Source organism: Perca fluviatilis, chromosome 8, assembly GCF_010015445.1.
Source record: "Perca fluviatilis chromosome 8, GENO_Pfluv_1.0, whole genome shotgun sequence".
Classification (NCBI taxonomy): Eukaryota; Metazoa; Chordata; class Actinopteri; order Perciformes; family Percidae; genus Perca; species Perca fluviatilis.
The window spans coordinates 15,159,170-15,172,744 of record NC_053119.1 but is presented as its reverse complement, the minus strand read 5'-3'; the positions used below and the strand labels follow the sequence as shown (position 1 = coordinate 15,172,744).

General features: G+C 40.3%; 1 protein-coding gene across 1 annotated transcript; it reads left to right on the top strand.

Moving 5' to 3' along the window:
- Nucleotides 1-541: 541 nt before the first annotated feature.
- On the top strand, nucleotides 542-9,192 carry fkbp4 (FKBP prolyl isomerase 4). The gene is made up of 11 exons (XM_039808567.1): nucleotides 542-696; nucleotides 1,228-1,372; nucleotides 1,459-1,601; nucleotides 1,690-1,810; nucleotides 2,045-2,201; nucleotides 2,576-2,666; nucleotides 2,786-2,876; nucleotides 2,911-3,089; nucleotides 4,881-5,024; nucleotides 7,793-7,888; nucleotides 8,012-9,192. Exons 1-11 carry the CDS (start codon nucleotides 604-606, stop codon nucleotides 8,111-8,113), a joined length of 1,362 nt encoding a protein of 453 aa, XP_039664501.1. The 5' UTR covers nucleotides 542-603; the 3' UTR covers nucleotides 8,114-9,192.
- The last annotated feature ends 4,383 nt before the right edge of the window (nucleotides 9,193-13,575 follow it).

Genomic DNA, 13,575 nt, shown 5'->3' with positions numbered 1-13,575 from the left:
TGGACGGGGCTATGTACAAATATTGCATGTTTTTGTCTTTAACTGGACTATTATGTTATTACAGAATATTTGAACTAAGTAAACTATTAATTATCTACGTGACGGCACACTGTCGTAAATTATGCATTTGCTCTGCTCTTTGTAAGTGCACCGCCTTTCCGGGAGATGCGTATTTCTTATAACTAGCGCCATCAACGCGGGTTCATCCCCTGGTTCCTCCTCAATGTCTGGAAAATTCTCTGCCCTTCTTTAAGCGCTTGTCAGATGCCAGACTGCAAGACAACGTGGACTTGAAGTAACCCAACCGAAAGCTCATATTTTGCTCATATACAAGTGTGTCTAGTGCACAACGGTAGCACGGTCTCAGCTAATTGGAAGCTGTGAAGTTAACGTGTATTTTATTTTCAGTAGCATTCACAGATAACGTTAAGTACGGCTAACGAAGAGCTTTAACCAGCGTTAGTTAGCCAGCTAGCGTTCTTGCTGCACTTTGCGTGGTTTGAGAAGTACTTAGTTAGCTTTAGCCACCACTACTATTAGCCAGTGTTCGTTGGAATTGTGGTGCAGTTCAGAAGAGTAGGAGCTGATATCTGCTACGTGACAATGACTGCAGAGGAGCAGACAGGTGAAGGACAACACACCATCCCAATGGAGGGAGAGGACATCACACCAAAGAAAGAAGGGGGTGTTTTAAAGGTAACGTTAAGTTATGTTTTGGTACTGTAGCTATATTAATCCAGCTAGCTGAGTGGTTAGCTGGCTGCGTGTTGTTTATCTACGCATTCGGATAGGCTAACGTTAGCTGTTGTTAGCTAGTCTGTCGCGTTCACTGTTAATAAAAACAGCGTGTTGACAACCCCGTAACGCTATTTATCTTGTTCCTACCATTGGTTTCATAGCTAACGTTAACTTCTTGCTAGGGTGTCAACAACATGGATAATTAGCCATTTCAACCGTCCACATTTCTAGAAGGCTCTGGAACCATGGATACATACACACACACACACACACACACACACACACACACACTGTCACTCAAACACTCACAGGGGTTTACCTCACCTTATTTCAGAAATATTTGACAGCTTTGATTACATCTTATGATGCAAAGTACCAGACTGCAGAAATCTATAGCTTTGCATGTCTTTTGCTAAGATTACTTTTTTTTTTAATCCCCTACTGTTTTTTGATAAATTCTCCTCTCCTTCATGCTGTGTTTTCTTCCAGCTGGTGAAAAGGGAAGGCACAGGCACAGAGTTGCCTATGACCGGTGACAAAGTGTTTGTACATTATGTGGGCACACTTCTTGATGGTACTCATTTTGACTCAAGCAGAGACAGAGGAGAGAAGTTTTCTTTTGAGTTGGGCAAAGGTTGGTTTCATATCTAGCAGACACATGAACATTCACCTGTCATAGTTCCACAGCCAGTGTTGGTAATCAGTCTTCTTTGTGTTTAGGTCAAGTAATAAAGGCATGGGACATTGGCGTAGCCACAATGAAAGTGGGGGAGTTGTGCCAGCTCATCTGTAAGCCGGAGTATGCTTATGGATCTGCAGGCAGTCCACCCAAGATACCCCCCAATGCCACTCTTGTTTTTGAGGTAAGCATCAGTGATAACCGGTACTTTAAACTATATTCCCTGATCCGTGTAAATTAACATATTAATTTACACATCTGCACACTTGTAGGTGGAACTGTTTGAATTTCGAGGTGAGGACATAACTGAGGAAGAGGATGGAGGAATCATCCGTCGCATTATCACTAAAGGGCAGGGATATTCCAAGCCTAATGAAGGAGCTACTGTTGACGGTAACACATCCAGACACAGCTTTTTCTTTGCTAACATTGAAGAAATGTACCTGCTTGATGATGCAGCATTTATAATAATGATTTCAATATAAAATAGATTTGAAATTGCATCGCTTGTCCTCAGCTGTCACTTTCCTACAACTGTCTATCTAATGCATGCTAACACGTTTGTGGCTAAATGAAGAGTCTGATTTGTAACACAAGCTAACCCCAGCATTTTTCAACCCCTTTCAGTAACTATGGAGGGTATCTGTGAGGGACGTGTATTTGACGAGAGAGAATTGAAGTTTGAGATTGGAGATGGAGAGGGTCTTGGCTTGCCAGTTGGAGTGGAGAAAGCTATTATGGCTATGGAGCAGGGAGAGGAGGCACTCTTCAATATTAAGCCTAAGTATGATGACATCTACTGAGACCAATACTTACAGTTTTGTGTTGTGATAGTCAGTGTTTTTTTGTTTTTTTTTACGTTTTTCTTTTATCAGATCATTATCAGATCATCTCTCAAACTGTTGTGTTGAATTTAATTGGGCAATAACAATTGCAGTGTTCGGACTCATTGACTGAAATTTGGCCAGCACGATCCGCTACAAAAGTTCTACACTGTGATATGACAAAAAATGTAATAACTTCCGCTACACAATCCTCCAATCTCTTCGAGAAAATATTACATCACACTCCAATGCTGTTTTAAGATAAACTGCAACCAATAATACAGCATTTATACCACACCTGAGATTATTAATGTTATGCATCTTTGATTTGTAGATATGGCTTTGGGAATGCAGGCATTGCAAAGTATAACATTCCTGCCGGAGCAACACTGCAATACAAAATCAAACTGACAGCCTTTGAGAAGGTAAACAAATCTTGCTGAGTTGCTAACACAACCTGGTTTTATTTGGCCAATTACATGTCAGTTGTGTTAAGCAACATTTTCCCCTCTAAGAAGTGATTGTGTGTTTTTGTTTTCTTTAGGCTAAGGAATCGTGGGAGATGAACACGATCGAGAAGCTGGAACAGAGCAGCCTGGTCAAAGAGAAGGGAACACAGTATTTTAAGGTGAGCAGTGGGGTATTGATAAAGCACATAGCTATAAAGAGAATTTTTAAGACCAGAGCTTTTATATGAGTACATAAAGTTTGTTGTCGGGCTGAACATGAATCTGTACACAGGAACGACGAAGAACGCAAAAGCATTGCGGCTAGCGGCTCATCTGAACTTGGCCATGTGCTTCATTAAGCTACAGGAGCCAAGCCAAGCCCTAGAAAATTGTGACAAGGTATTTACTATCTGTTTTTTACACATCTAACCAAAATGTAAGGAGTCTCTGTCTATCTTTCAATTCATACTTATTAGCCTTACCCATTAACGTTAGGTGTTAACGTTATTTCCATGGACTTGTTTAACGTTACCATTTTGCCATTGATTACAACATTGAGCTCTTTGGCCAACTAACTACCGTTAAAGTTATCCCCTGATGGTTCCATTTTCTTTATGCTAAGACAATATTAGCAAGGCAAATGCTGTCCTAACAACAACGTAGCATCGTTCCGTTTGTTTTGCATGAAAGCGAACATCTGAGCCTTTCCAAAGGGCTTCTGTGTGATCATAGGCCTTCCAGAAGCTTTGTAATCCAGCCTGCAACTGCAGTGTCTTTTCTGAGACTTTGCACAATAATTCCAGAACAATAAATCCACAACTGAACGGTTATTTATTCATCTTTTTGTATGAAAAGGTATCTTTTTACTTTTAGCCCCGGTCATCTTGACTCCCAGAATGTTGTGGGGTGAGCGTGTCCACAAATCAGAGGCTGTCTTTCCTGACTATCTTCTTCTTCTTTGGTATTTTATGGCAGCCAGCATCCGCAACGTTGCAGATGCTGCTACTTTCCTGACTGTTACTTCTCTACTACATATGCTAAACGTGAAAGAACGAGCCAAAATAATGATATAACAGCCTAAATGTAATACATAATGCGTAGATTCTTATTTGCGCATTTGGGTAGTATTGAAGGAGGTGTAGTTTTTAATTGTTAGTCAGTGATGCCACGTAACGCGTTACTTGTATGGTAACGATGCCACTTATAACGCGTTACTCTAATCTGACCACTTTTTTCAGTAATCTGATTACTGGTTTGGAAATAGTAACTAACTCGTTACTATTTCCAAACCAGTAATCAGATTAAAGTTACTTATCCAAGTCACTGTGCGTTACTATTTTTGTCATTTTCCTTAGTAAAAATATATATTTTAGCTTTCTTCTTGCTTCCGGGGAGTGAAGTCACGTATGCGACAAGTCGCGTTTTCATCATGTGGACAGGTCACGTGTACCACGCAGCGACACAAACGTAAACAACAATGGAGGGAGGAGAGAGATGCGCGCTTTCTAGCTGGAAATACAGTCACTATTTGGAGTTTGTGTCAGCTAAAGACGGCAATATTAAGGTTCGTTGTACACTCTGTGCTGGTGGCAACAAAGTGCTATCTAGCTACAAAAACACTACATCAAATTTGAAGAAACATTTGGAGTCGCAGCACTGCAGTCAAACTTACAGAGCAAGTCCCACCAGGTGGTGCGAAGCAGAGAGAAGGAGGCCCCCCACCACCCAAACAACAAAAGCTGGACTTCGGTGCAAAACCAGTAAGTGGGGGAGAGTTGGAAGAAGTTGGTTGGGCCTATGTTGTAGCGGAAATGCTGCCCTTAAACACGGTTGACTCGCTCTCTTTCGTGCCATAATAAACCAGATCCCTACTACTGGCAACGCCTCACAGTAAACCGGTTGTCATTTTTATGTTGAGGCTGTAGGGGTGTTGGCAGTTGCTGAATGTAACTAATAAAGTAACTTGTAATCTAACTTCGTTACTTTTAAAATCAAGTACTCTGTAAAGTAATTAAGTTACTTTTTCAAAGTAACTGTGGCAACACTGGTGTTAGTAACATTGTTCATTTTTGTTTCCCCGTGATTGCCAAGACTTGGAGAACAATTTTCAAAAACCCAAACATTTTTCACCCCTGCTGAGTTTGCATGCCATACTGTAAACCTTTTACTATACTCTGTTCTTAATTATAGGCTCTGGAGTTGGATCCGTCTAATGAGAAGGCTTTGTTCAGAAGGGGAGAGGCACTGTTTGGTATGAAGGAATATGACAGAGCAAGAGATGACTTCCAGCAGGTCGTTCAGCTGTATCCTGCCAACAAGGCTGCCAAGAGCCAGGTATGTGTCTTAAAGGAAGATTTCAACTACTTTCATGACGAATTTGTTACAAATCCTAAAAAGGTTAATACAGAAATGAATGTCCTTTTTTTTTTTTCTTTTTTTTTTTTTTTTTTAATACAGTCAGGACTCATTTTGCTGTGAGATCTAGCTTTATTTATTGTGCTATCATCAACAATGAAACAGGCACATGTTGCTGTCTTAAGCCCCTTTCACACATGCACTGCAAACCTGTAATTATCTAGACATTACCTGGCAGAGCTGTATTTGAGAACGCAAATGTCCGAATCAGTTGGATCGGACATCAAACGGCGTGCCAGCTCCCTAGTACAAAGACTGATGTGTGATCTCAGATTATGTAATCTCAGATTGAGCCCATATTGTTCTAGAAGGCACAGACCTCACCATATACGTCTCCGTCAGCTCTGCAAAATTTATGCTGAATTGTCTATTTTACAAATATTACTTATGCTTTATGTGGTTTGAGAATGACATTGTCAGAAGTTCATATGTAAAAACTGCAAAAACTGGCAAATAAACTGCTGCTGCATTCATTTGCTGGGCGTGAAACTACCACTCATAATTACTAAGTAGGTGGGAACATTCTATACAGTAACAAAGGCCAGTGTGAAACTATTCCTAGTTAACCTTTTATTGGTTTTTGAATAATTATATAATTAGATTGTGAACAGACACACAATAATTGACATATACACTACTGGTCAAAGGTTTTAGAACACCGCAATTTTTCCAGGTTTTTATTGAAATTCATGCAGTTCTATGTCTTATTGTACTCTGAAATGAAAGAATAGAACAAATGAACAATTTAAGTTAAAAAAGAAATCATGGAATCAATTTATAAACCAAAATGTATTCTAAATTTTTGACTCCTCAAAGTAGCCCCCTTTGGCAGGAATAACAGCTGAACACACTCGTGGCATTCTTTCTACAATGGAAATCAAATATTCTTCAGAAAGTTCTTCCCAACTCTGTTGCAGAAGTTCCCATAAATGTGTGGCACTTGTAGGTTGCTTTGCTTTCATTCTTCTGTCCAGTTCATCCCAAACCAGCTCAATGGGGTTTAAGTCTGGTGACTGTGCTGGCCACTCCATGTTTTTAAGCTTACCATCTTGTTCTTTTTTGCTAATGTAGTTCTGGCATAGCTTGGACTTATGTTTTGGGTCATTATCTTGCTGTAGGATGAACCCCTGACCAACTAGGCGCATACCAGAGGGTACTGTATGGCGCTGCAAAATGCTGTGGTAGCCGTTTTGGTTCAGGGTGCCTTTCACTCTGTACAAATCACTGGCCCTGGATCCAGCAAAACAGCCCCAGACCATCACGCTTCCTCCTCCATGTTTGACAGTTGATGTCACACACTGAGGAAACATCCTTTCGCCTACTCGACAGCGTACAAAAATCCTGCGTGATGAACTGAAGATTTCAAATTTTGATTCATCAGTCCATAACACCTTCTTCCAGTCTTCAGTAGTCCACTGACGATGTTTCTTGGCCCAGGCAAGCCTCTTTTTCTTATTCTGACGTCTTAGCAATGGCTTTCTTGCTGCAACTCGACCTATTGAACCTGCAGCTCGAAGTCTTCGCTTTACAGTTGAAACAGACTTGCTTATTACGACCACTATTAAGCTGTGCTTGAAGCTGTTGTCCTGTGAGCCGCCTATCACGCAAGCTGTTGGCTCTCAGAAACTTGTCTTCTGATTCTGTTGTGGCTTTGGGTCTGCCAGACCTCTTCCTGTCAGTTTCTTTCTTCGCAATTTCTCTGTAGGAAAGACCAACATTCTTAAGTGTTATGATGGTCTGTCTCTCTTCCATTGTTAATTGCCTTTTTCCCGCCATTTGTATGGCAACACACTACTTTCTGCAGTACAATACTGTTCAAATAATGCTCACGAGGGTATGGTACCACAGTGTGTTCCAACAATACTACAAACAGAGGGGGTTGTAAGTAATCCAGACAAGTTGGAACACCTGTGGGAATTGGTAGCACCAACTTTCAAAGCTTGATCAACCTCCATTGCTGCAGAACAGCTTTACATTGTTTACCCATTTCTTGTTCCCTGAAAAAGGCCTTTTTGTAAAATTCTGAAATGTACATTTTTCAGTTTTGGGTAACCTTACTTTTTTTTTTTTTTTTTTTTTTTTTAAACCTCAGGCAGTTCACCACTTACCTTTGTACCATTTCAAGCTATTCATTGGACTTGAACTGCTAAAATTTCAATAAACTAGAAAAATTGGGGTGTTCTAAAACTTTTGACCGGTAGTGTATACTTCTCCTGTGTGAATCCAGTGGTATAGCCTATAGTTGCATCAGCAAGACAAAATATCGAAAAGAAAAGTGTTATTTTCCTCATGTGGGTTAAGATGTAAAAGGTTATGTCAGCTTTGGGTTTCTTCGAAGATGTATATTCTTTAAGTGTAATGTAATTCCCAGTTTGGCTGGTACATTTTAGTCAGATCACAAAAGAAGTGGCACCTTTATTTCAGATGGGGGTGGAACTTTGAAATAATAAAACAGTAAACGTAAAAAAACATCCAAATATTCTTTATTGCGTGGAATTTCCCTTTTTTATTTTCTAATACCGTGATTAAATCTTAGGTCATATCGCCCACCTCTATGATATATATGGTCAGTAAAAGTGCAGTAAAAATCTAAAGACATGTATTATATTGTATTGTATATTGTGTCTGTACCTGTGCCATATCTGAAAAAATGGTTGTCTGACCTCTCCTTCGTTCTGTTCTGTCAGGTGGGTCTTTGTCAGAAACGTATTAAGGAGCAGCATGAGAAGGACAAACGCATTTACGCCAACATGTTCCAGAAATTTGCAGAGAGGGATTCAAAGGTGAAGGATTGTGTTTTCTAAAACCGCCACAAGAGGGGAGGCTATGCATGCTTTTAGATTGTCAAAGAGACCAACTGAGAAGGGAAAAATGCTGATTTGTTGTTTTTCTCTCCTCATCAACAGAAAGAAGCAAAGAAGGTGAAGAGTGAGAGCAAGGAGAACGGCGATGGTGAGATGGAAGTTGAGAACGGAGAAAAGGAAGTTGCGTGCGAAGCAAAGGCATAGATAAATCATCTGAACTTTAGACTTTTGTAACTTCAGCCATTTGTGTTTAAGGTGTGTGTGTGTGTATGTGAGACCGAGCGTGTCAATGAGAGCACTGACTTTGGGAGCGTCTTCGCTGGCTTTCTTTGTGTCTGGGCTTTTTGCTGTGGCAGCTACCCGAGCGGGTGGGACTTCTCCAGCTGACGGCACTGTGGGACGTGGTTTTAATAAATGAGTTGTGTGCCACAACCAACCCCACCCCTGAACCCTTTCAACCCACAGCTTTGAACTGTGCATGTATTTTTTCACAGCGTTTTGGGTAGGGAAAAAAAAGTGCATCCAAGTGTTAAGTGCAGAATTTCACCAGTCAAGGGCTAGACCATTCACCTTGCACTACCCTCTGTCCTCTACCCCTCCTCATGTTTCATGCTATCCATCTTACACTCCTCATGGGCCTACTGATCAATTTCTGGATTTGTGATGGTTGTGTGCATAGATATGTGTCTGAATGTTAGAGTGACTGTGTCCCAAAGTACGTATGTAGCAGCACTGGATAGGTGAAGTAATAAGACCTTAGCCTGGAATAGCTGTCAAACTTTGAGTTTCTCTCTCCATCTTAAGATGGAGCTCCCCACTAGCCCCCAGGGTACAGGACTGTTCTTCTTTTACTTTGGAAATATTGACTTTGTACTTTTTATGTTTTTTTTCTTCAGTGTTGTGCTTGTGACTTGTATTATTCTCAAAATGATGAATACAACCAATTACTTAACTGGAATATGTGCATTTTTAAGCAGCTAGAAAGGACATTAATGAGCTTCTCCTGGAGACACTCAAGTTACAATTACATTTTAGTCTTAATTTACTGTAAAAAGTACATGTATGAACATGTGCATATATGGCTCATCAGATTGTCTGTTCAAGACGGTACGCCAGAATGTGAGCCTTGTACATTGTCAGTCAACGGCACCTGTAGAGGGGCAGAAACTTAACTAGGGGGCTAATTTAAAACGGAGCTGTGTGTTGAGTTTCTTTGTCTTTTGGAAGGGTCACTGCTTAGTCTGCCCTTACAGAGGGATCTAATAAACCTAGCTACAACTTGATGGTGTGTGACTGTTACTTCTGTTCTCCACAGTTTCCAGTTACCATGCAGTACTTATTTTTTTACCCCTGTCCTGTCGTCTGCTCATAAATCAAATGTGCTGAGGACAAAAATGTTTCATTGCTTATGATGAACTGTGGGAACTTGGCAAATATAATAAGTAACCAGCTGATGGTATTTCACAGGAGCAAATAATTCAGCTGAACTTTTACTCCATGATATGGAACTTATTCATTAGGGATGGGCATCGAGAAAATTATGATTCCATCGGAATCGTTTGGAGGATTTGGTTTCAAATCTGATCATGGGTTCCAAATTTAACATGCCCAAGTTTTGGTTTCCGTAGCGACCAGGCGCTTGTTGTGTTGCAGCCGTGGAGCACAGTAAGCGGTGCTCTAGTGTAGCTTTATTTTACATTGAAAAAGCCCCGTCAAACTGCAACCCACCTTTGAGTCAAAATAAAACGTTCCTCTTATTTGTGAAATAAGCATGTGACACGTTTCAACTCCACCACTCAAAGAATCGAGAATCGATACGAACCGGAATCGAAAGGAAGAATCGGGATTGGAATCAGAATCGTTAAAATCTAAACGATGCCCAACCCTATTATTCATACACATGGTTGTGCACTTGTTTTGATTGCTGGTTAAAATAATGAAGTAATAATATAATGAATCTAGAGTATAAGCACAGCCTGAAATTGTAATATTTTACATATTTTACTGTATGACTTATTTTATACATTTTGGATAGGTTGACCGCTTGAACAATTAGTTAATGATTAATTGATTAGTCGATCAACAGAAATGTATTCAATAACAATTTTGAAAATGAAATGTTTCAAGCACTGTTGTTTGGACAAAGTAAATGGCATCGTAATGTAAGGATTTATATTTTAGAGGCTTTTGTGCGTTTTGAAAATGACACTAGTGTGAAATGGGTTTTCGCACAATGTATTAATTAGTATTCGACCCAGTGTGTACCTGCAGCAGTCAGGATGTCACAGCCTTCTGTTCCAAGGACAGACAGCATCTGATCTGATCCTCCAGCTCTCTCACAGGGACGCCGGTGTCAGTTTACGGATGTAATCTCCGGTGCGATTACTGCCCAGCACCACTTGTTCTCTACAGGTAAATGATAAAACAAAGTGAAGGAGCTATTTATTTTCTATTTACAGTATTTGATTCATTGTAGGCTAGACGTTTGCTTTTTGGAATAACTTACTTTTGGTGCTTCTATATTTTGTTTTGTGACACAGACACTATTAACTAGAAAGGGAGGACTCACCTGGGAGAGTCTGTTTTTTTTATTTTTTGCCCCAGAGCAGCAGGAGCCATCTTTGTTCTTTGTTTGCTTTCGTGACAGTAGATGAATACACCACAAGAGAGTAGAGTGAACGCACAATCCTTAAAAGGTGAATCCACAATGGCATTTTTATTAGAGATGTTTCAGTTATTATGGAAAAAAACAACAAAATGGGATTTCTATTGAGGTACCCAACAGGTTTAAACAACTGCCAACAAATAACCATTATATTCCTTTAGAGTTTATTTGTGGGCCATCTGGTCTGATTATTTAATTGCCTAATTATTTAATCATATGGATGTTATGTTTTCAGGTTGTCCATCTGTTCGTCCCAGTCTTGTGAAAGCAATATCACAGGAACCTTTGGAGGGAATTTCTTCAAATGTGGCAAAAACGTCCACATGGACTCCACGATTAACTGATTAGATTTTGGTGAACAAAGGTCATTGTGACCTCACAAAACACATTTTTGGCCATAACTCAAGAATTCTTGCGCTAATTATGACAACATTTTACACAAATGTCTTATAGGATAAAATTATGAAGGGATGACATTTCATATCCCAAAGGTCAACTTCACTGTGACATCATAATGTTCTGCAAAATGCTTTTCTGGCCATTAGTCAACGCCTTAACTCAGGAACAGAAGGGACGGTTGTGACCAAATTTCACATTTGTTTGGATACTAAATTAGTGACACTAATCTTGAGTGCCCACCTTGAAACTGATTGTATAGATCTTCTGTGCTGCCGGGTTAAAGATGTGTGTTAAGCATTCAAGTTTTCCCCCAAAATTACTCTTCATGCCTTTTATGAAATTCCTTCAAAGTCTTCACTGTTATATTAGTCTGGACAGACATGGATGTAAACAACTTGACTGGTTGGCAGAGGCATACAACTTAAAGGCGGTAATTCTAGTTAGCTAATAAAATTAACTAGTAATACAGCAGCCCAGTGGACAAAGTGCTTGAGAGGAAATCTAATATAATAATCTTTGCATAAACCAAACAGGGCCAGGGATGATGCCATCACTTTGGTGACACACACTGCGCTTACCCATCTGGACATAGCAAATATGTCAGAATGCTCTTTTACATTACATTAGCTGACGCTTTTATCCAAAGCGACTTACAATTGAATACATTGAATACAGCTCAGCATTTAACTCCATCATTCCCTCAAAACTTGATCTTGGACTGGATACCTTCATCTGCAGCTGGATATTGCCATTCCTGAAGGGCAGGCCCAAGGTGGTAAAAACTTGGCAGCCACAACTCCTCCTTGCTGATCCTCAACACAGGCACACCACAGGGCTGTGTGCTCAGCCCCCTCTTGTATTCCCTTTCCACTTATAACTGTGCTGCTAAGGACAGCTCAAATGCTGTCTTTAAGTTTGCTGATGACACGACCATCCTGGGCCTCATTCCGGATAGCGATGAGATGGCCTACAGTAAGGAGATGAAGACACTAAACAGCTGGTGCCAGCACAACAACCTCTCTCTCAACGTCAGTAAAACTAAAGAGATGATTGGGGACTACAGGAGACAGCAGGGGGGTGTACTCCTCCCCATCCACATTGGTGATGCAGAGGTTAAAAGAGTCAGCAGCTTCAAGTTCCTCGGTGTGCACATCACCAAGGAGCTCTCCTGGACACCATACACACACACATACACACACACACACACACACAGTGCCCAAGAAAGCTCGCCAGTGGCTCTATTTGCTGAGAAAACTGAGGAAGTTTGGCATGAACACCAGCAGGTGCACCACATAGAGCTTGCTGATGGGCTGCATCACGGTCTGGTACGGAAACTGTTCTGCCCACAACAACAACAACTCACAACAGAGAGTGATGAAGGCAGCCCAGCTCATTACTGGCAACTCTCCTGGCCTCCACATCACATATCCGCTTACCTGCTGTTTAGGCTACTGTTTACTTTAAATGTGCTATCCACATGACTGCTGCTATTGGGCCACGCACAATCCTCTTTTTCATGCAGAAAGTTATCTCGATGATTCCCCCCGCTTCGTCCAACGACTGCGCAGTTGACATGGGGAATCAAAGGCAAGAGCACGGGCCGGCGCACATCATCCAAATGAAGCTCCCAATTCCTCCATTGCCCTATATCGGGTGTCAAAGTCATTTACGCAGAGAGCCACACTGGAAAAAGAGAATCACACTGAGGGCCAGACATGTAGAGTTTATTGACATGCTTTTGTTACTGCGTGTCACTTTTTTAAAAACATTTTGGTAGCTTTTTTTCCTAATTTTTGTTATTTATGTTCTGACTTATTTGTGGCTTTCTCGGACATTTGTCACCATTTTGTAAATTTGTTGCTTTTTCTGACACTTTTGTTGACATGAAGCCCTACAAAAGTCATCAAAAGTTCCTTAGCCATCACAGAATTTAGTAGGCCTAAATCAAGCAAAAACAATTATACAACCTGTTTCACAGCCTGAATATGAAAACTCTCTGCTGCTTCTGGTGGAATTTCTGAGTCTCAGAGGTGGCAAATCTGCCAAATTCTGCTCTGAATGTCAGGTAATTGCAGTTTAAAAAACACTTTCCTGTGTTTTTGGTTTGGTGCACAACTAGGCGGGCCAAAATGCATTGTGAACCCAAATTGATGTGCGGGCCGGATCTAAATCTGCAAGGGGCCGGATTTGGCCCGCGGGCCTTGAGTTTGACACCTGTGCCCTATATAAATTAATACTGTATCTATGTATCTCACTCCAATATCTCACATCCCAATCTTATTCTTTTTCTCATGATATTTGTGCAATAGGCTACTGTGGAATAAACTTGCCTCTTCCTTTCACACACAATCCTCATTTCCATAAATGTAACGTAGTGTTTTTATTTTGTGTTACGCATGACGAATAAAACTTGAACGAATGTAAGGCTGCATTATATATATATATATATATATATATATATATATATATATATATATATATATATATATATATATATATATATATATATATATATATATATAACGTGTTGGTAAAAACCTTAAAGGAAAAATCACTAAAGGAAGTATTTGTAAATGTGACTACTACCTGGCACAGGTAAATC